This window comes from Spermophilus citellus, assembly GCF_964194105.1.
Source record: "Spermophilus citellus genome assembly, chromosome: 3".
In the NCBI taxonomy this organism is placed as follows: domain Eukaryota; kingdom Metazoa; phylum Chordata; class Mammalia; order Rodentia; family Sciuridae; genus Spermophilus; species Spermophilus citellus.
Genome location: NC_138184.1, coordinates 26,526,557 through 26,548,829, shown reverse-complemented (window position 1 = coordinate 26,548,829; position 22,273 = coordinate 26,526,557). Strand labels below are relative to the sequence as shown.

At 34.4% G+C, this 22,273-nt stretch overlaps 1 protein-coding gene across 13 annotated transcripts in view; it reads right to left on the bottom strand.

Moving 5' to 3' along the window:
- The window catches only part of LRRFIP2 (LRR binding FLII interacting protein 2), an 89,955-nt gene that overhangs the window by 51,469 nt on the left and 16,213 nt on the right, over positions 1-22,273 (bottom strand). For 6 of the 13 annotated variants that reach the window (XM_081283473.1, XM_081283466.1, XM_081283476.1 and 3 more), the window contains exons 4-7: positions 10,340-10,426; positions 9,087-9,137; positions 3,740-3,796; positions 3,599-3,643 (exon numbers count right to left, since the gene is read on the bottom strand). In XM_081283473.1, the coding sequence (XP_081139599.1) occupies positions 3,599-3,643; positions 3,740-3,796; positions 9,087-9,137; positions 10,340-10,426 (240 nt within the window). Of the gene's footprint in view, positions 1-3,598; positions 3,644-3,739; positions 3,797-6,256; positions 6,297-9,086; positions 9,138-10,339; positions 10,427-22,273 lie in introns of those variants that run through there. The other 7 variants (XM_081283467.1, XM_081283470.1, XM_081283477.1 and 4 more) reach the window with 2 other exon arrangements.

Below are 22,273 nucleotides of genomic sequence, written 5' to 3'. Positions count from 1 at the left end.
TCATATCATTCTCTAATTTTGGATCTCTACCTTATTGCCCTCTAGTATTTCAATACACAAACCAATAACCAAGCATTTCTACCCCATCTTCAATACTGGAACTGAACTCAAGGATACTTGAACACTTAACTATATCTCCAGCCCTTTTAATTTTTAATTTGGAAACAAGGTCTAAGTTGTAGAAGCTGGCTTCAAACTTGTGATCCAGCTGCCTCAGCCCCCTGAGTTGCTGAGATTACAGGCATGCACCACTGAGCTGATCATAACCAAGCATTTTTAAGATTAATTTTAAGGCAGCCACTAATATTCCACACTGCTAATGATCTCATCATTACACATAACTAATAGATACAGATTGTCTCAATAATAAATTGAGGTTTTGATTTATTCTCCCTCCCCTAACCCTACCATTCACAGTCTTGAACTAATTTTGCTTTTTTTAAAATACTAAATCTATAATATTAACACCAACATTTCCAGCTCAAATAGCTTCTGGCAAGTCACCTTTCAGCTGCATTTATGATTTTATGCTTTTGTTCAGTTACCTATAACTGAACAAAAGGATAAAATCATAAATGCAGCTGCCTCACATCCAGATCCTATTAAGGTTCTCACACCAAATATGAGGTTCAAAAAAGTATTAGACCTCCTAATACATAGCTTGTAAGTAAAGTTAAAAAAAAAAAAATAAGGGGCAGAGGGCTAGAATTGTGGCTCAGTGGCAGAGTGCTTGCCTCGCACATGTGCAGCACTGGGTTCAATCTTCAGCACCACACAAAAATAAATAAATAAAGATATTGTGTTCATCTACATCTAAAAAAAATATTTTAAAAAATTATATGGTAAAGCAGAAGAAAATTTTGGCCATCATTTATTACATTTATTTACACAGAGGACAAAAGTTGTCTAACATTCAGCTTAGCAGATAGCTATTTTAAAAAGCAAATAACCAGAGACTGAAGGTGTAGCTCAGTGGTAGAATGTATGTTTAACATGTCCAATCCACACCCAGCACCCTGTCCCCCCAAAAAGCAAACAATCTTACGAAAACTTGGAACTCCCAATATTATCTAGTTAAAACAGGAAAAAACTCAATTGTATTTCTTTTAAACAATATAATGAGTGAGCATTCTGACTTATTTCTGGGAATGTCCACATATCTCCAGTGTGTTTAATGTATACACTTAGAGATAACAGAGTACCATAGTCTCCTCTAGGGTGTAAAACTTCTATTACTCTTCAAGTTCACACATTGATTTTTTTTTTTAAATATCGAGAACTTTATCCCATAGTAACAGATTTTCATTAATTATTATGGTGGGGGAAAAAAATGACCTGGAACAATGGTACACCTATAATCCTAGCAATTCTGTAGGTTGAGGCAGGCACAAGTTTGAGGCCAGCCTTAAAAATTTAGTAAGAACCTCAGTAACTCATTAAGACCCTGTCTCAAAATTAAAAATAATAAGGGTTGTGGGTGTCACTCAGTGGTAAAGCACTTCAGGGTTTAATCCTTAGTACCACAAAAACTGGTGAGTTAAAATTATCCTTACATTTGTTTCCTAATACAATTTACACACACGCACACACACACACACACACACACAAAATCAACTTCATTAGTCTAGAGACACTCTAGGTAAATACCACCCTAGAAGCTTAATGGTAGATTTCTGTTTATTTGTTATTTGTTTATTTAAGTCAAACTTGGTAGATTTTTGCCATTTAAGTTAAACTAACATAATCAAGTTTCCCTAATGTCATACAAATTTACAAAGAAAAAGCCTGATACCAAATATGTGAAAATTCACACTATAAACATAATAGAAAACAAAGTAAAAAGTCATACATTAAAAACAAGGAGTGGGGGCTTAGGTTGCGGCTCAGCGGTAGAGCACTCGTCTAGTATGCGTGAGGCACTGGGTTCGATCCTCAGCACCACACAAAAAGAAAATAAAGGTGTTGTGTCCATATACAACTAAAAATACCCCCATTTTAAAAAGGGGGGGATTATTTTCATAGCCCCTGACATTCAACTTTGAAATGTTTGTTAACTCATTACATGATTCTTTTCAAAGTATTTTTTAAAAAGTATCTCCAGAGGAAAGCATTAAGACAGCATTTTCTTTCTGAAAAACAATCCACGTTTTTTTTTGGACTAGGGATTGAACCCAGCGGCACTCTACCACTGAGCCACATTCCCAGTCCTATTTTGTATTTTATTTAGAGACAGGACCTAATTGAGTTGCTTAGCACCTCACTAAGTTGCTGGCTGGCTTGGAACTTGAGATTCTCCTACCTTAGCCTCCCAAGCCGCTGGGATTACAGGCATGCACCACCACACCCGGCCTTGAAAAACCACTTCAAGCCACTGATTATCTTGGACTTTTTTGAAGATTTGTTAATATTCTTAAAATTCTAAAAACTTTGTAACTAACCAAAATATTCATGATTCAAAAATTAGCCTATGCACTTACTCTAAAAAAAAAAAAAAGATTACATTCATAAACAAAAACAAAAACAACCAACGTAATAAACTATTTATGAATACAAAGATGTCAATAACTAACATGTCAGAACACACTTATTATTACACATTATAAAAAATAGGAAGAAAAATTAAGAGTTGGGGGAAAGTAATGAGAAAAATCATTTTACTAATGAAAAATCTATATGTAAAAAAACATAAAATGTATATATGGCATTATCACTGTAAAAATTAAAAGCATTGCTTTACTATAAAGCATAATTCCCTAAGAAAAGAGAGATGAGTGTTTAAGCACAATATGCAAGTATTTAAGGAGCAAATTCTCATTTCTTTTGATTTTTAATAACTTATGCTAAAACACCAGAACATTCTATAAACTATTAATCAAAATGTCAAAGCATAATTCCTATACATATGAAAAGCAAAGAATTTTTTTAAATCAACAGCTCAAATTTTCCATGTAATAAAACTGTAATTAGCCACCCAAGCCTCAAAGCTACTTCCCATTTAATAAACTGTCACTTTTTAAAATATGAAAGTAGGCCATGCGCAGTGGCACATGTCTGAATCTCGCAGTTGGGGAGGCTGAGGCAGGAGGATTATGAGTTCAAAGCCAGCCTCGGCAAAAAGTGAGGGGCTAAGCAACTCTTTGAGACCCCGTCTCTAAATAAAATGTAAATTAGGGCTGGGATATGGCTCAGTGGTCGAGTGCCCCTGGATTCAACCCCCAATATAGAAAAAAAAAAAGAAGAAGAAAATATGAAAGCAGGAGAAATCTAAAAGTCAGACCCAAGCAGATATTATTCTATAAAATCAATCTTATTATTTTGTGATAATTTTCTGAAATCAAAGGGCCTTCTATAGAAAAATAGGATATGTTAATAGATGAAAATATTCAAGATTTTAAAAATGATTTACTTATAGCAATAATTTGAGAGAAAGCATCTTTTTTTTTCCAGTGAAATAACTTTTGACAATATTTCCATTTTAAAAAAAAAGGAAAAAGAATATATGAACACTATCTGATTATTTATATAATCACTGATTCTGAAGCAAGCTCACATATAAAAGCTTTGCTACTATGGTATGTAAACAACTTAAAATACCAACCCTGTGACTTCCAGGACTTCGGAAGGACAATGTATCCTCAACTCCCTGATAAAAATAAAAATAAACAGTACAAATCTGTGAGTGACTACATTAAATTAATGAAGAAAAGCATTAGGGGCAAGTTTATATGTTATTACAAACCAGATAAGAACGGTGATGACTGGACCGGTGCGAATACCTGGCCCTTTCGGAATCTTCCTGGGAAAGGAGAAAGTACATGGAAGGTTATTCACTGAACAGACAGGTGTTTTATCAGAAAAATGGAGCAAAAATCAGTAAATTAACAGTACAACATCTTAGCGCAGGCAGGTTTGGACAACTTCACTTTAAAAGCTGAGTTTGTGGCAATTGCATGCTTTGGTTAGAAAGCAGAAATAATGTTGGCAATTTTTATCATATGTATGTACAACTAACCACATGTAAGATACTATCTACATCTGACCAAAAGAGCTCAATACACCAAGATAAATATACACAGTTATACTTAACAAACAGATGTTGAGCTCAGCATTAAAAATAGATGTTTAGCCAGGTGTGATGGCACACACCTATTGTCCCAGTGATTAAGGAGGCTAAGATAGAAGTACCACAAGTTTGAAGCCAGCCTTGGGAACTTAGTAAGACTCTATCCCAAATATAAAAATGGGCTGGGGCTATAGCTCAGTGGTAGAGGCTTCAAACTCTAGTACCAAAAAATAAAAACAAAGTAAAAGAAAAAAAAACTACTTATGCTTAGAAAAAAACCACATATTTTAAAGTTGATTAAATTATCTCAAGAGTCATACTTGATGTGGTTTATAAAGATTGACTATAGCTTAACATTAGTTGACTAAAGCATACATAATTCTAAATTTTCCCTATTCTGTTATTAGCAATGGAGCACTAAAGCCTGACACATGTGAAATCAAATGGCCAGCCCTAAGAATATTGTCACCTAAAACCAAAAGGAATTTCTGATATTTCATAATTTCAAAGTATTAAAGTAATTTACACTAAAAGTCTACACAAAATGTCTTAAGTAGATTCACTTCTGTCAATATTCACAATATCTTTTCCAAAAACAATCAATGCCACAACACCTCATGGCAATCCAACATGATCATTTCATAAGCAGAACAAATACATGGGGGTATATATGACTGTTCATTTCAAAATAGAAACAGTAATTCAACCAAAACATAATAGTATATTATCTCTTTTTGGTCATGATCTTTGAGTATAATTCCAAAAATATCCTGGTTGACATCTGCTATGTACATTGCCAAATTGATCAAATTTGCTCTGACATGTATTCATAAGCACCATTATGATTCAATGTTTCAATTTCCAATCCAGTGTTCTGATCTTTAGATTCACATTTTCTGCTATACAACAGACACATACAGGAATCAAGCATATTTCTTCATTTTCTTTATCCAGTTACACCACAAAAGTTTTGGGAGTATATGCATTAGCCTGGCAGGGTATACAGCTTAAACAATAACCAATGCCAGTCTGGTTAACTTGGTTAGTTTAACCAACCAGGAGGCAAATTTATTGTACATGCACCTCTCAGCAAAATTAATGCTACATGCACCTCTCAATGTTATTTTGGGTATTAGAGTAATGTTTAAGGTTTAATGTTCAAGCTTCACTTTATGTTAGCCTTTCTTCTCACTGTACCAACCACATAGGAGTATTTGTTTTTAAAAAAAAAAATCTAAAAAGCATATTCCATCAAAGACACAACAAAGACAGTTGAATTCATATTTATTTTCAATTCTTATTATAATTCTAAATTAATTTAAATACCTTATGAAGTTCAGATATACTTCTATATTTAAATAGTTTGGGGGCTGGGGGTGTGGCTCAGCAATAGAATACTTGCCTAGCAAGCAAGCACCAGGCCCCAGATCCAATCCCAGCACCATACACAAAAAAAATGAACAGCTTTTCATTTAGCTCCATTTGAAAGCCTTGCTTAAAGAGACATCAGAAGACTGAAAAGAAAACATAACTCCCATATAGGCCAGGCAATTTGAAGAGAGAATACAGTTTATTCCCATAATCATAAACTATACCTTAAATAAGCACTATCCAACAGCCCTTTCTGAGAGAATGAAAGTGTTTTTTATTTGTGCTCTCATTACATGATAGCTAGTAGCCACATGTGTCTACTGAGCACTTGAAACTAAATTTTAAGTTGTATTTATTTTTTGGTCAATTTAAATTGAAATTTAACACCTACACATGACTAGTGGCTACCACACTGAACAGAAGAACTTCTCTAAACCTAACTAAAAAATAAATGTTCAGGTAAAATAGTAAGGCAAGCTCAAAGAAACTTTTATTATGCCAAAAACATCCAAAACACATGTTCTACCCAGAGTCTACCAAGAATCTACCAAGAGTCTGCCAAGTATCACCTCTCTTATATTAGGCAAAGAAAGCACGCGGGAAAATTTTAATTATTCCTCATACTTTGAAAACTTTTGCATAGTAGCAAACAGAAGGAAACCCTTGTATAAAAGACTCTAGTAACAACTCTATAATTATTTTTAAGAGTTCAAAGGGTCCTTAGAGACCACCTAGTCTGATCCCTTCATTTTACAGGAAGGAAAGTTATACCACAGAAAGATTAAGTAAGAGGGCTGGAGCTGTGGCTCAGCAGAAGCATACTTGCCTGGCGTGTGTGAGGCATTGGGTTTGATTCTCAGTACTGCATATAAATAAATAAAATAAAGATCTATCAACAACTAAAAAGAAATATATTTTAAAAACAAAAAGAAAGACTAAATAAGTATCTGCAAAGTCATAAACCTGGGACAGGCATACAGATCCTCAGGCTCACCAGACCATTGAATCTTAAAGATACCATCCTACACTAGCTAATTCTTCATTAATTACAAGGAGCCAGGTGGTGGTAAGGTATTCTGGTTTTTACCCAAAACTCCTCCTTCTCTGGAAGAACAAAAAGCTTCATCTCCCAGGTATTTCTAGAGTAGGATTTAACTGCCAATGGCTTTTCTTGAATTAACAGCACCACTGGCCAAATACAAATTACAGTAAACCGTGTTTTTAGGAACGAATTACAAGGCAGAGTATCCCTTTCTTGCATAGTCAAGGAAAGCAACACACATTGTCATTACTCCAGGAATCCTCCTTATGATTAAAGAAACCTGAGTTAATAGAATGATGTTGTAAAAGATGGATGTATATTTGTTCCAAACGATCTGGTAAATAATGTTTTAATAAATTTAAATTCAACTTATAAAAATAAAACATACTATGTTTTGGAAAAGTTCACTTGAAGTGAGTATGAAATGGTTTCATTAAAAGAAAACCACAAACCAGGCCATGGTGGCACACAACTATAATCCCAGTGGCTTGGGAGGCTCAGGAAGGAGGATCACAAGTTCAAAGCCAGCCTCGGCAAAAGCAAGGTGCTAAGCAACTCAGTGAGACCCTGTCTCTAAATAAAATACAAAATAGGGCTGGGGATGTGGCTCAGCGGTTGAGTTCCCCTGAGTTCAATCCCTTGTACCCTCCCCCCCCCCCAAAAAAAGAAAGAAAACCACGGCCCCCATGAATTTGACTATCTTCTCTATCAACAAATTAAATTTTCTAAGTTCAGGCTAGAGTCACTCCTTCAGTTTCAAATTGGAAAACATTAGAAACTGCATCTACTCCTCCAGACATACACCAACATGTTACTGATTAAAGACAACAGATTTAAAATCAGAATGATTAGGTTCATTGAAAGTTGGCTAAACTAAGATTATCTGGAAGCCCAGGAAAATGTAGGCTCCACCTGGTTGTGTCACTTTGCAAACTATTGGCAGCTGTGGCACTCTCTACCTTGAAAATTCCAACTCTGCCAAGAACTATACAGCAAGTTATCTACTTTAACAATCCTTTATCTTCTCATCTATAAAATGAAAATAGTGTTACCTGTCTTAAAATGTGAAATGGAACCTAGGTAAAAAGCACTAATACAGCACACTGATTGATGCACAGGGGTTTCTCAAGTTAGCTTCACTGCTGAGTCCCTGAGCCCCATGTCCTTTTGTTCCCTAATTCATATTCCAACAAATCAGTCTCACACAAAAAAGTATTAAAGTTAGGGGAGATTTTCATGGTCCTTGAATATACAAATCAAATGTTAGATTTCTAATATATGCTTTTCTATTTTTGTTTTTTTTTTTTGTTTTTTTTTTTTTTTTGGTTTGCTCTATAACATTAAAAGCTTTGGCCATTTAACTTTAGAATGATAATACACAATTTAAACAACAAATAAAGCTAATTTTCCTGGGAAAATTTGCAATTAAGTGATTTGTTTTATTTACATGAAGCATTTTTAATGCATCAACAATAATACTAACCCACAGAAGGCACATTAAATAAATAAATTAATTAGGCTAGCTTTAGTTACAATCAGGAACAAACTCCACTCCAAAATAACAAACATATCCATAAGGAATCATGCAATTTAAAGTTACCAAGCATCTTTTTTCTTTCTTTTATAAAACAATATCTCAATGAGAATTATGATAAAGGTTTAAGTTCAAGGGTCACTACATTATAAATATTTTAATTCTGGTTATACCTTAAAATGCTGCTATAGGAGAAATTTGCTTATGGAAGCTGCTTGTTTATCATCAATCAGACAATGGTTTTTAACCCTGCAGGAGTCATAGACTTTCTCTTATGATAAAAATACCTGTGAGCACTTCCCATAAAAATACATATACTTCTGGTCTTGGGGTATTCAGTGGAAAGAGTACTTGCCTAGCACACACTCAAAGCCCCTGAGTTCAATCCCCAGCACTGTCAAAAAAAAAAAAAAAAAAAAAAAAACTATACATACTTTCAATGTCTACACATACTTCCAAAAGTCTGCATGAGATTTTAAGGTTTTACATTCTACCTCCCAAGTTCAGTCACATACCAAGTTCAGAACCCTTACAAAAAGAGACAGAGAACTAAAAAACTTTGAAAAACATTCAAATTTAGGAGTGATTCACAATAACTTTTACTGATATACGAATTGCTTTTAGAGCTAACAAACCTGGAAGCTGTGGTAAAGGACTTGGAAAGGAGCTGAGAGAGCTGAGCTAAAAAGAATCGTTTTCAGAGAACATGGAAGAATGACTTATGTCATCTCTTCACGGAGACCCAAGGGACTCAGTTTTCTTAAAGAGGATGGGGGAAAGGAAGGATATGAAGAAGAAAAGGACAAACCCATAAGAAGAAAACAAGCATTCATTTTCTCAATCTTTCTTATTCAGGGGCACTCATGAAACGAAAGTGAAGTTGCTGATCACAACAGAAAATGGTTGGATTCCAAGTACACAATTGGTCCACTTCAGCCAGAACAGATATTTCATGACCTTTAGGTTCACACAGGCCAAACACTTCTACTTTGCAAACCATTAGTCAATGTTTTACTTCAAAACTGCATTATGTCAGCAACTTATCACAACATGCAGGACAGGCAATTCTAGCCTACCAGCCACTTGTGAATCTGTCCCCATTTCTTGTCAAAGGAATGATGAGAGTGCTACAAATGCAAAAGTTTCATAACTGAACAGTTTCCAAAACACTGTATTCTCCAAAAAAATTCTTATTCATACATATTTGCCCTAAAGAACATGATAGGTGACACATTCACACATTCACCTATACAAAACTATGAAGCTAAATATGTTCAATAATAGAAAGATGCATGGTTCTCTGAAGTTTAGAAGATCATAAATTGAACTTATATGTAATAACTATCTCCTGTTTATAGTTTAGTAAAATCCTGTGAATATAAAAGACAATACATTGTAACATTTCCATTTTCAGTCAAAATTTCTATTTGATATTTGAAACTTTATGAGGTTAAAAAAATTAGCAACATCAACTATTTTTGTTTTTGAACTATGATAAAACATAGAATACATAAATTTCTTTTTAACTCACTAGCAGAAAATCCACCACTAACACAAAACAAAAGCGCTTAATATTTCCCCACAGGTGTTTCCCCCTTATACTAATACAATATCAAAAATATTTTTATGGGGATTTTTAGGGCCAAGTCAATGTCAGAAGGAAAGCATAAAAAGTATTCCATTTTAGTCAGTTCAATTTCCATAAGCCTTTTTCTGCTTTTCTGATGATAATAGCGTATCAAAAATTTGTAAGCTAGGAAAAAAAAAGTATGTAAAATCAATCATAACTCCAACACAGTCAAACCAAAGTGTTGACAGTAATCAATATTCTTTCTAGAAGGTTGACCCTATAGATGGGTACTAATTTTTGTAACACAAAATTGGGTCCTATCAGTTTTACAGTTTCACTTGTTTTTCTTTTTCTTTTCATTTTTTTACATGAATATTTTTAATGATTATTAAATATGTCTCAAAATTATAAGACTGATCTGTCACTGTTTTACTATACAGATATCACAATTAATCCAAATACTAGGACATTTAGGGGTATACTAAATAGTTTTGTCATCTCCACACCTACTTTAGTGAACATAAGTAAAGCACTTATTATAAGAACTTCTAACAATGCATACACAAAAAACAAAATCATTTATTATTTAAAACAAATATTACATTTCATTGATTAACACAGAATGGCTTATTAAAACACATATAGCAAGTTAGACTATTCCCAGTGTTTCAAAAGGAATCAGAATTAAACGGGCCAAGTACTGATTTTGGGGGGGGGGGGGGGTAAGCATGAAATTATGGTTCTATTTCCCCAAATTACCTCTTTTTGTTGTCGTTCCAGTTCTCTCATGCGTATATCTCTTGCTTCTGCCCGGGCAGCGCGTTTTGCTGCTAGCCTTGCCTCTGCCTGAAAAGTAACATAAAACTCAGCTTTACAAAACAAAAACAAAAACAACTTGTATACCACACTTGAGGATACGAAGCAAAAGGAACATGACTTTCTAAAGGAGGGTTGGAAGATGTCAGCAAGTTTGAGTGGCCTCTTCAGTCAACTTCTATACATCTGTTTCTCTCTCTAGTTCCAAAGTCTCTCCTCACAGCTAGATTATTATCTTTAATGGCCTACCTTGCTTACACATTTAACATATTTCAAATAGTTCACTACATATGTCTCCAAAATGATCTTTTTCTAGCATTTCTTTCCCCATCAATTCAATCACACAAAACTAGAAATTTCAAAACCAGTTACTATTTCATTTTGAATATTGACAATATTCGGTCTCTAAATGATACCAATTCTCCATCACTGAATATCTCTCAAACCATACTTTTTCAGGAACTCTACATACATTCTATATAGTCTCTTTCTGTCTCTTTTTCCAGCCTTGCCTTTTCTTAAATTGGGATATACTTTGCATGTTATCAAATTCGCCGTTTAAACAAGCATACCAGCACGTCTTTGTAATTCCAGCTGTTCAAGAGGGTAAGCAGGAGGACAACAAGTTCAAGAGCAGGATCCTATCTCAGAAGAAAATAAAAAGGGTTGGGAGACTAGGATGTAGCTTAGTGGTAGAGCACTTGCCTAGCATGTGCAAGACCCTGGGTTCAGACCCCAGTACAACCAAAAATTTTAAAAAATCACTATTTAAAAGTATACATTCAGTGGTTTTTAATATAACATTGTAAAAGGATATACAATAATCACTACTGTAATAGGATATTGTCATCACCCCAAAAAGAAACCCTTTATTTATTAGTAGCCACTCCCTATCACACCTTACCTCCAAACTACTTTCCAATTTATCTACCTTCTAAATTTGCCTATGCACATCTCATGTAAATGAAAGCATACAACAGGAACACATCTCTTGCTTGGACTTACTCCAACTGCCTCCAAAACCATCTTCTTACCTCCAGAATCTGCCCTCTAATGCATACTAACATATTTCTGTTTATGTCACTCAGCCATGTAAAATACCTCCCTTGCTCCCCACTATTAATAAAAAAACTATTAAAGCAAAAACTCCAAGAAACAATGCAATAAGAAGATAAAAGAGGCAAATACAGAAATAAGACTACTCATAGTAAGGTCCCCACGTCATTTCCCAGAACTTGTTACATATGGACCAGGTGCATCCCCTCTCTCTCTCTCTCTGCCTGGACTCTACAACTGTGTTTGGCTAACCTCTCAGACTATCTGCTTGGCAGGAAGTACTCTCCCTTCTCTGATTTAGCTAAAATATTATCTTCTATGAAGATTTCCCTGCATTCCCTCTTTCATAGAGCAATATAATATACCCATGCCTCTGTTGTGCTTTATTAATTGTAAGCTTCCATCATCCCACAACTTCATGCTTTAATGTCTGCTAAATAAACAAATAAATTACAGGCCATAGGCCAGAGTCACAGTTAGGAAATGAGATAAGGAGATAACTTGATGCATCCCATGAAACCTTAAAATCTGCTCTCTGGTTTCTATCTTACGGGTTTCCTCTGTCCTTGGCCACATCCTAACTCTGATTTAGATTATTACTTTTGATAACTACAGTAGTTGCTTCTTCCCATTTTATTATATTTGTGCAAGTATCATAATAAAAGATTCAAACAATGTTTAAAAGGATCTACTATGTGTAAGCAATTATGTGAGATGATTAAAATACACAGTAGGATATGACATTTCTGCCCTAAAGCAGCTCACAATCAAAGTTAAGGGAGATAAGCACAAGGATTAGGGGGAACAAAGCAGGCTGGAGGGAGAAATTCGTTTTACCCAGCAAGGTCACAGAAGGCTTTAAGGAGAGAAGATAGTTTAATAGTTAACTTCTATTTAACTCTCTCAATTTTGTCAATTTCCCATTCTGCTTAACTGGCCTTTTAATAGCAAAAAATCATGCAAAATAAATTATAATTTACATACCCTTATGTGATAACCACTAACATATCCATAACAATTAGTATTCTCACATAAATTTTACATTGACTTCTATCTTTTAAAAATCTTATATTCTGGGGCTGGGGTTATGACTCAGTTGTAGAGCACTTGCCTTGCACATGGGAGGCACTGGGTTTGATCCTCAGCACCACATAAAGATACACAAAGAAAATAAAGATGTTGTGTCCATGTAAAACTAAAAAATTTTTTTAAAAATCTTATATTCTGCTTCAAGACGTCTTCTTTACCCCTCTGGACTATGAGTAGACAACATTCTTCCTAGCCTTTGTATTTTATAGAAAAAGACTTAGAGGCTAAGTTATACATCAATACATAGCAAAAAAAAAAAATATATATATATATATATATATATATATATATAAACTACACAGTAACAAAGCTTGCAAATCCTTTCTAACATAGAACCATGGCAATAAGCAGGAATTTTCATTGCCATGTGTATTAGCTTTGTACCTCTTTTAGAAATTCAACTCGAAAATGCCTATTCTACCTTCTAGGATCTGTCTATGGCCAATTCTGTACAATTATACTAAAATGAGACTTCCTAACAAAACATAAGTTATAGATCAACAGAATCTATTCTTTAATAAGACTTCTTTCACAACAAAAGAGAACAACAATAAATAAATAAATAAATAAATAAATAAATCAAAAACCCTTGGGCTCCAAAGACAAACTTTCTTTCCTTGGTTGGTTAGCCAACTTTATCTAAAACTCAGGAATTACCTCCTTTGCAGATGGTATTGAAGAAAGACCACTAAGCTACACACTTTAAAAGAAGTAAACAGAATTTAATACTCCCTTATCTGTTTCTTTCTATACATTGTTACCACATAGTAAGCACAGCAAGGAGTAAAGGTTGATTCCTACCTTCTAGAGACAAAAACTAAAAAATATTTTTTAAAAATCTTATATTCTGTTTCAAGATGTCTTCTTTACTTTATAACTGACACATTTTTAAGTAGAATATCTTGAGTACATAAATTATACTTCTAGGAAGTACTACTAACATTTTTACCTCAGAATAAAGTGGCATAAAAGAACTGCTTTAGATTCATTTACCATGTACCTCACACACATAAAACAAACGGAACAAAGTTAAAAAACCAAACACACAATGACCATTTGAGCCAATATTCCACTTGTGGATATACATACAAAAGAATTAAAAGCAAAGACTCAAGATAATTTAAACAACAAGGTTCATAGCAGCATTATTCACAATAGTCAAAAGGTAGAAACAATCTAAATGTTCATCAATGGATAAATAGATAAAATTGTGATTTATACATACAATGGATTATTATTTGGCCTTTAAAAGAAAGTTTTAATACATGCTAACATGTATGAATCTTAAAAACATGATAAATGACTTAAGCCAGACACAAGAGAACAACTATTGTATAACTCCACTTTAATGAGGTACCTAAAGTGATCAAACTTATAGAGACCAAAAGTGGGATGGTAGTTGCCAAGACTGAGGGGAAAAGGGAACGGGGAATTTTTTAATTACTGGGTACGGAATTTCAGTACTGAAGAATGCTTTGGAAAACAATTTAGCACTTCCTCAGAAAGTTAAACAGAGTTGTCATACGACTCCCATATCCACCTCCAGACATGTACTTATGAGAAATGAGAATATATATACACATAAAATGTTCATAGCAGCCTTAGTCACAAAAGTCAAAAAGCAGAAATAATCCTAACTTCCATCAATTAATGATTAGATAAATAAAATGTGAGATATCAAAAAATGGAATATTATTCAGCCATAAAAAGGAATAAAACATTGGCACAGGCTACAACATGGATAAATCTTGACAACATGTTGCTGAGTGAAAAAAGTCAGACATAAAAGGCCACATGTTATATAATTCTACTTATATGAAATGTCCAGAATTGGCATACATTCAGACAGAAAGTATATTACTGGTTGCCAGGGGGGAAAGGAGGAGAAAGGAAGTGACTACTAAGAAGAGAGTTCTTTTGGGGCTCAGGAAACATTACAATTAGATAAAGTGATGATTGCATATCTTTATGAATACACTAAAAACATGGAATATTCTAAAATGGTGAAATTGTTAGTATCTGAATTATATCTCAATTTAAACTTTCTTAAATAGATGAGACTGAGTATATAAAATAAATACTGAAATATATAAAACTCCAATACATAAAATTAACTATGTAAAGAGGAGAAAGGAGATCTTAGGATAACAAGTTTGGAAAATGCTAAGTTAAGGGGGTTTTTTGGTTTTTGTTTTTAACTAGAGTCCTTAATAATATACATTATGAATCCCAAAGAAGATTGTAGAATATATAGCATTTCTGAGACTGTACCACATTATTAAATAAACTCTAAATAATCTCCAAGCATCATGCTCCAGGAACACAGTCTGAGACATAGTGATTAAGCTTATGGCAATATATCAGGATCAAATTCCAACTGTACTAAAATCTGTTAAGGGATACATCTGCCTTCGTTCTTTATAAAATTAACCAATATTATCAGAAAATCTCACAATCAAAACCTCAAATTAAATACAGGTATGAAGACACAAATTGGTGTGAATATACTGTGTATACAACCAGAGATATGAAAAATTGTGCTCTATATGTGTAATAAGAATTGTAATGTATTCTGCTGTCTCATATAAATTTTTAAAAATTTTTAAAAAGAAAAAACACCTCAAACTTTCCAGATAATAAGGAAGATGAGACCTAACAATATAACTACCATTTTCAAGCACTTATTTATTAGCAAGGCTAGATGCTTATTTTATTTTAATACACAAAATAATCTTTGTTGTTGTTCTTTTGTTTGTTTTTTGGATTTTTTTCCCCTGGGGACTGAACTCAAGTCCTGGTGTATGATAGGCAAATGCTCTAGTACTGAGCTATATCCCCAGCCAAAATAATCCCTTGAGGTACAGCAAGGAAAAGTAACTTGCCCAGTTTTACCTGGCCAGCAAATATTAGAGCAGAAATCCACATCCTAAGAACTTTACTCCAGTTCACACTCTTAACCATGCTGCACATCTGTATCTGTATACTCCAAGTCTAAGAGCATACATACCCTTGGATAAATCAGAAAAGTTTGCTTTGAGTGAGTTACCCTAGGATTTTCAACTTAGCACAGATCCTCTCTTTTCTGTCAAACTGTACTATTCTGGTTCTATTATTGCTTTGACTACACCTTTATTCCAAATGTAGATAATGTCCTTCTGTTGTACATAGTCTTTCCTTTCATCTTTTTAATCCACAGTTTCAACTATCAGCCAATGAAAATGATTCAAATCTTACATCACAAACTCTTACAAAATCAAAGCTTATATTTCTAACTTCTAATGGATCTTGTCAGCAACACAAACTTAGGTTGAATGGAAATAACTTCATCTTTCCCCTCTAAAAGGGCTGTGCCTCTACTTTCCAGACTCCAGAAATGGAAATTTTGTCACCCTTCATCAAACCTAGGATCTCAGGACCTCCTACCTTCTCATTTAGTCTTCCTTGAATCCATCCTTTTATTTCCATTCCAATACTCTCCCCCATCTTCCCAACATCTTCCCTTCTTACCACTTTCACCTGGAATAAAGTTTCCTTTTGTTTTTTTTTTGTTTTGTTTTTTTGAGACAGAGTCTTGCTAAGTTGCTTAGGGCCTTAATAAATTGCTGAGGCTAGCTTTGAATTTTTGCAATCCTCCTGCCTCAGCCTCCCAATCACTGGGATTATAGGCATGTGCCACCATATCAAGCTAAAGTTTTCTAATTTCAGTTTCTCCATGTCAGCTCTCCTCTGTTCCTTGCCATTCCACGATACACACTGTTGAATTAATCTACCTGAAAGTGTAAGGAAAAGCAAGGTAAAATATCTCAATACAAAATATGATAAGCCATAATATATAGTGCACAACATCCAAAAGCATTCTTAAGCCTTCTGAATTCTGAATTTGAATTTTGTAATTGCTTCAGTTAAATAAACACAGGGGAACAGTTAAAATAAATATGCTTGTGGCTCCTAGTGGCATTAAAGGCTCATCTGAGGATAATTAATTCTATTATAAGCCTTTCCTTCCTCATCCAGTCGATCTACAAGTAAGAAGGAATATATCCAATCTGCTGGGTCTTGCTCACTATTTCCTTTGGATATAAATGACAAATTAGATTTCATTTGGGAGTATTATTCAGGAGGGAAAAAAAGATATGTTTATTTTTTAAAAATTAGTTTAAATCTATATCACCTTATGATGCGAAGCAACAGAGTTAACATAACTTATAAACATACTCAAATACTATAAGTTGGGTATGGTCCACTAAGTAAATGCACTTAATGTATCACCTCTCATTAATCACAAATAAATAAGCATATTTTTTCAAGTACATGTACTCTAAGTATACAATGAACCACATGGGCTTTTAGAAACAAAACAGGCACTGTGTCACAGTAAAAATGTGTAGCCTGTTTTCAAGTAAATAAGAAGAATATTTCTAAGAAATATAAAGGTCATCATTATCAATGGGAAAAATTCTACAAAATCTGATTAGTCCAGCACTGTTCTCTTTGCATTTACTATTCTAGCCCTTATGCTTTTAGGATTTCCTCTCCTGTGCCAATACATTTTCATGACAAAATGAATCTTGAGGCATAAAGGAGGCATTCTATCTACACCTTCCCCAGCTTCCAACAGATCTCCCAATCTTGGAACACTTCCTTTTTACTTTGTCATTCCACTAGAAGAAATGCCCCACCTCCTGTCATTTCAGGTCAAACATGCCCAACCCACACACATACTCTTGAACACATCTTCTCCTCACCTTCCTCAGGGACCTTACCCTATCATCTATCTCCTTCATCTTTACTTTCTCCTTCTATTGGTTTCTTCTCAAAGGTAGGTTCAAAGTCTATGCCATCTTTAAAAAGCAGAACACAACAAAAAAATCCCACCATACTTCAGTTCTACCCTGTGTTCTATTTACAGCTAAGTTTTCTCACACCTTCCTCCTCTCTACTCACTCTCTTCAAATGATAGCAGTCTGGCTTCTGCCAAAGTCACTTAACTGAAGCTGTTCAAGGAAAGCTCATGAATGACCTGTACCAAACCCAGTGGAATTTTTAAAATTCTTATCTCAATTTTCCTTTCTGGACTTTCAATGCCATTATCACTCGTTGCTTCTTAAAATTCTCATCTCTTGACATTCTGCAAGAGTTTTTGTCTGCTGGTTTTCCCCTTTACTCTGACCACTCTTCCCCGGAATCCTTCATGGGCACATTCTTCTCTGTTAGATCCTTAAATCTGTAATATAACTAAAGCTACCAGGCTTGATCTACTCTTTTCATTTTAGGTTCTCTCCTGGAAGACAGAGATAGTCTGCAAATCTTTGTATCCAAGCCAAACATTTCCCCCAACAATTCTGCTCTAACTGGCTATCAAACACTAGAGCTGTCCCTCTTCCCACTAGAACCTTGAACTCACTATACCCCCAATTTAATTTATAATCCTTCCTTTAAACTTCATCTTCCTCTTTATATTTGCCCTTCAAATGTTTCATTAGCCAAAATATGAAATAAGGATCATGAGGCTTCTTCCTTTTTTTGTATCTTCCCACCATATTTATTTAGTCTCAATGACCTCACTCCCATTAAGTTCCCATCTCTTGATTATTTCTTCTATCCCAACTTCCCATTCCACTGTTTCTGCCTAAATTCACACTCTCATCACCTCTCACCAAGATCAGAACAGCCGCTTTCTGTTTTCTGCCTTCTACTAGTCCCTCCCAACAAGGTAGATAAGGTAATTATAGTAATATAATTCAAATCTGATAAGTTATGTATCCTTTAAGTGGCCCCCACAGTATAAAAAATCAAATGCATAAATACTTTCCTGATTGGTCCCTCCTTCCTCCCCAGCATCACCTCCTCCCACTCCAACTCCTCTCTAGCAGCATGAGATGCTCCTATTCTGGAAGTCTTCCACAGTATTCACACACATCCATATAGAGCAGTTACAAACCAATACACAAAAATCCACAAAACAATACTGTTTATGCAGATAAATGTTAGAACTTCAAAAACAGGGACAGGAAAGACACTTTCTGATTTTGTTAGTGATTTCCCATGATGGGGAGAAAGGGTGAATAAGCCTGGAAAATGAAACAAAGGGCCTTAAACTTGGTTTATAATTTCATCTTTTCCCTTTCTTCCCTCCTATCTTTTTAAAGAAAAGATCTGAAGTAATTGTAACGAATCGACATTTGTTCATGTTGGGAGTGCTGAATTCGGGAATATTTATATCATTATCAAAACCTTTCTGTATTGAATAAGAATACTACATTGAACCACTCATTCAAATGCCTTTAGAAGAAAAAAATCCTCCAGCTTAAAAACTTCTGTGACACTGCAATCATGTAACAGTTTTAAAAGCAGGCAAATTTAAAATTCATAGTTTAACAGAAATGTACTGAACTGAGTCAACAGAGTCTGGAATTGTCAGCCCGCGCTTATATTTATAATATAAAACCTATAAAATTGGCTGGAATAAAAGAGGTAAGGTATAATCTGGGCTTTTACAGACTATGCTTTAACTTCAAGGAATGTTAACTATAGAATTTTAGAAAGTGATACATTCAAAGAAAATGACTAGCTCAGGTAACTAAGACTCAGACTTTGCTGTGTTTAATTTGTTTATTCTTCCATGACACTCATGCCAAAAGAACACTGAAAGACAAATTAAGAGACATAATATTTATTGTGTTGCCATGGTTACCAAATTAACAAATAAAAATTATTACTCCATTTCCTAGCAACTTCCTTTTAGTACAAAATCTTAGATACAATTTTTCTTAATTAGATATTGCAATGTATTTAACCATTTTCTAAAAAACTTTTGGTAATTGACAAATATTTAAATTTTTCTGAACATCAACATCAACATGTATTACATAAAAACCTAGGAATTTTAACTCATCTTTTTTCTGGTGTCAAACAAATATATCTTTCTTTTATTCAGAGGCCTTTTGACAGTGAAAATATTCTTTTGGAATGATAGAGGAAATCTAAGGTTAAGGACTTTATTACTGAGGTCTGAATAGAAGCAAATAGAGCAGAAAAAGTGAAACTTTTTATCTACAATGACATATCTAACCAAAATGAATCCTGGTTCTAGTAAAAATGCTTCTGGAGTGGAAAAAGGTGTTGCCAGCACCACCTTCACGTTTAGGTTAATGCTACTGTACTATCTGAATTTTTTCCCTCTAAATCCTTGTAAATCACAGAATATGGCAAAGATTATGACACTGAAAGTTTCAGTCTGAGACAAAATTAAATCTTAGAACACAAAAATCCTCCTTTAATTCTGAATAGAGAAACAAATCAAGGAACAGTGAGATACTGAGACTAACACTGGCAATGACAGAAAAACTGACCAAGGCCATGCTGCACATGAGGGTAAGGCAAAGGACAAGAGAGTGCTACCCTAACCACACATCCTACTGTCCTTAACTTTAGTTCAGTAAGTGGGAAAAACATGGAGGAAGGTCTGCACCCACCAGGAATTGGCTAAATTCATGCATTAATACCACCTGAAGGAATTCTAAATGACTAAAACCACAACAACTTAAATTTGCTCTTTTCAAAAGAATTAACTAAAGGGCTGGAAATACGGCTCAGGGGACAGCACTTGCCTAGCATATACAAGACCCTGGGTTCAATCCCCAGTACCTGCCCAAATAAATAAAAGATCTTCCTAATAAAAATAGGAAAGGGGAGAATTTTGATTTTTTTTTAAACTGGCTAGAAATGGAAAAAACTTCACTTTCTATATTGATGAATTTTTATGTACTAATACTGAGAACACGTTTAAGTTTTAAGTAACAGTAATTCTCAGTAATTCTGCCTCCTGTGGAGTTTTTTTTTTTTCTTTTTTCAGACAAATCCAGTTTATATAGGATAATCTGGACCAAGCACATAAGATAATTTAAAACATGTCAGAGGGCTGGGGATGTGGCTCAGGAATAGAGAGAGCACTTGCCTAGCTTGTACAAGGCCCTGGGTAGATGCCTAGCACATGTCCCAAAAAAAAAAAAAAAAAGTAAGTGTGTGTGTGTGTGTGTGTGTGTGTATGGCAGAACTAAGAAAACCTCTACACTTGATTTTGAAAATTCTGTAGCATTTTAAGGCTGAGACCAAAGAGGGATCTTCTTGAACGCTATATGTTCTCACTAAATGATCTCATTCACATTTATGGGTTCAATTACTTCTATATACTCACAACTCTCAAATGTTAATCTACAGCCCGAACCTCTTCATTGAGCTCTCGACCTATATTCTCAAACCACTTCTTTATAATGTCCATGTAGGTGTCTCACAGGCACCTTAAACACAACATATATTCATAGTCCCTCCCCACTCCACCATTCATCCAGATAAAAAAGCAAAACGTCTCTCTCTGCCATTCAACTATAATTATTCATTGAGCACTGACTACTTAACTTCTCCTTCCAACCACCTTTCACCAACTCCACTGTTACCATTCTAAGCTGGCCATCATCATCTCTATAGTCTCAGACTTAATTTCCTTGAATGCACTAAAGACCCTCTGATAACAATTTCCAACCTTCAGTAAGTCATTCTTTCAAAGCTCAAATATGATCATGTCATAACCCTACAAAAATTTCCAAAGCTTTCCCTTGCTTTTAGTACAAAGAGCAAAATCCTAAATACAGGCTGTAAGAACCTATGTAGGATTCTCAATTTCATCCCTATTGACCTCTGGGCCAGATATTACCTTGATGTAGGAAGCTGAACTGTACACTAGGATATTTAGCACCATTCCTGGCCTCTATCCACAAATGCCAGTAACACGTCTTCCCTACTCTAATCTCTTTTATTGAGACAGGCAAAAATTTCTCCGTATATTGCCAAACATCTCCCAGAGAGCAGTGAGTAGAACCATTGACCTAACTCTGGCTTCTCTATCCTCCTTGCTTCCAGGTTGATGCTATGGGACGGACCACAGTTAAGAGTGCAGAAGCCAAGTGCAATTTTTGGCTCTAGCCATTCTTAAGGCAAGTTACTTCACTTCTCCATACCAAGGATTCATCACTGATAAAATAATAATAGTAGACTAACTCACAGGATTGTTGTGAGGATTAAATTCATTTAAAGTCCTTAGCCCATGCCTTCAATATTTACTGAGCAAATGACATCAAAAAAAATGTGTTTTTTAAAAAGGAACTATATTCTAAAATGAAAGATGGCATTAATGCTCATAATTATTACTGATTATGATAATTCTCTATATTTTAAAAAAGCTTTTATCCCTAACAAAAGTTTACCAGAGCCTACAAATGAATAAATTACTAAAAGTAGTAAAATTACTGTGAGAAGACCATTCCATAAAGCAGTTAACACTGGAAAGTATTTTAAAGTAAGCAAAATTCTCCCCTGTGTATCTTTCTCCTGAAGCTGTTAATCTATAATCATAAACCACAAACTTCAGATTCTCCAAGATACCTCATCTGGCCATTAACTTTCTTAGGCAACAAAATGAAATCCAACCAATGATGCATCAATAGATAAACATATATAAACAAAAGGTAGTACATACACACAATGAAATATTATTTGGCCTAAAAAGGAATAAAGTTATTTAAAAGAAGAAAAAAGGAATAAGATCTGGTATATGTTAAACAAACATGAATCCTTAAGATATTATGCTAAGTGAAATAAGATACACATAGAAGACAAATATTGCATAATTTCACTCACATCTAGAAGAGACAAACTAATAGAGACATACAGTAG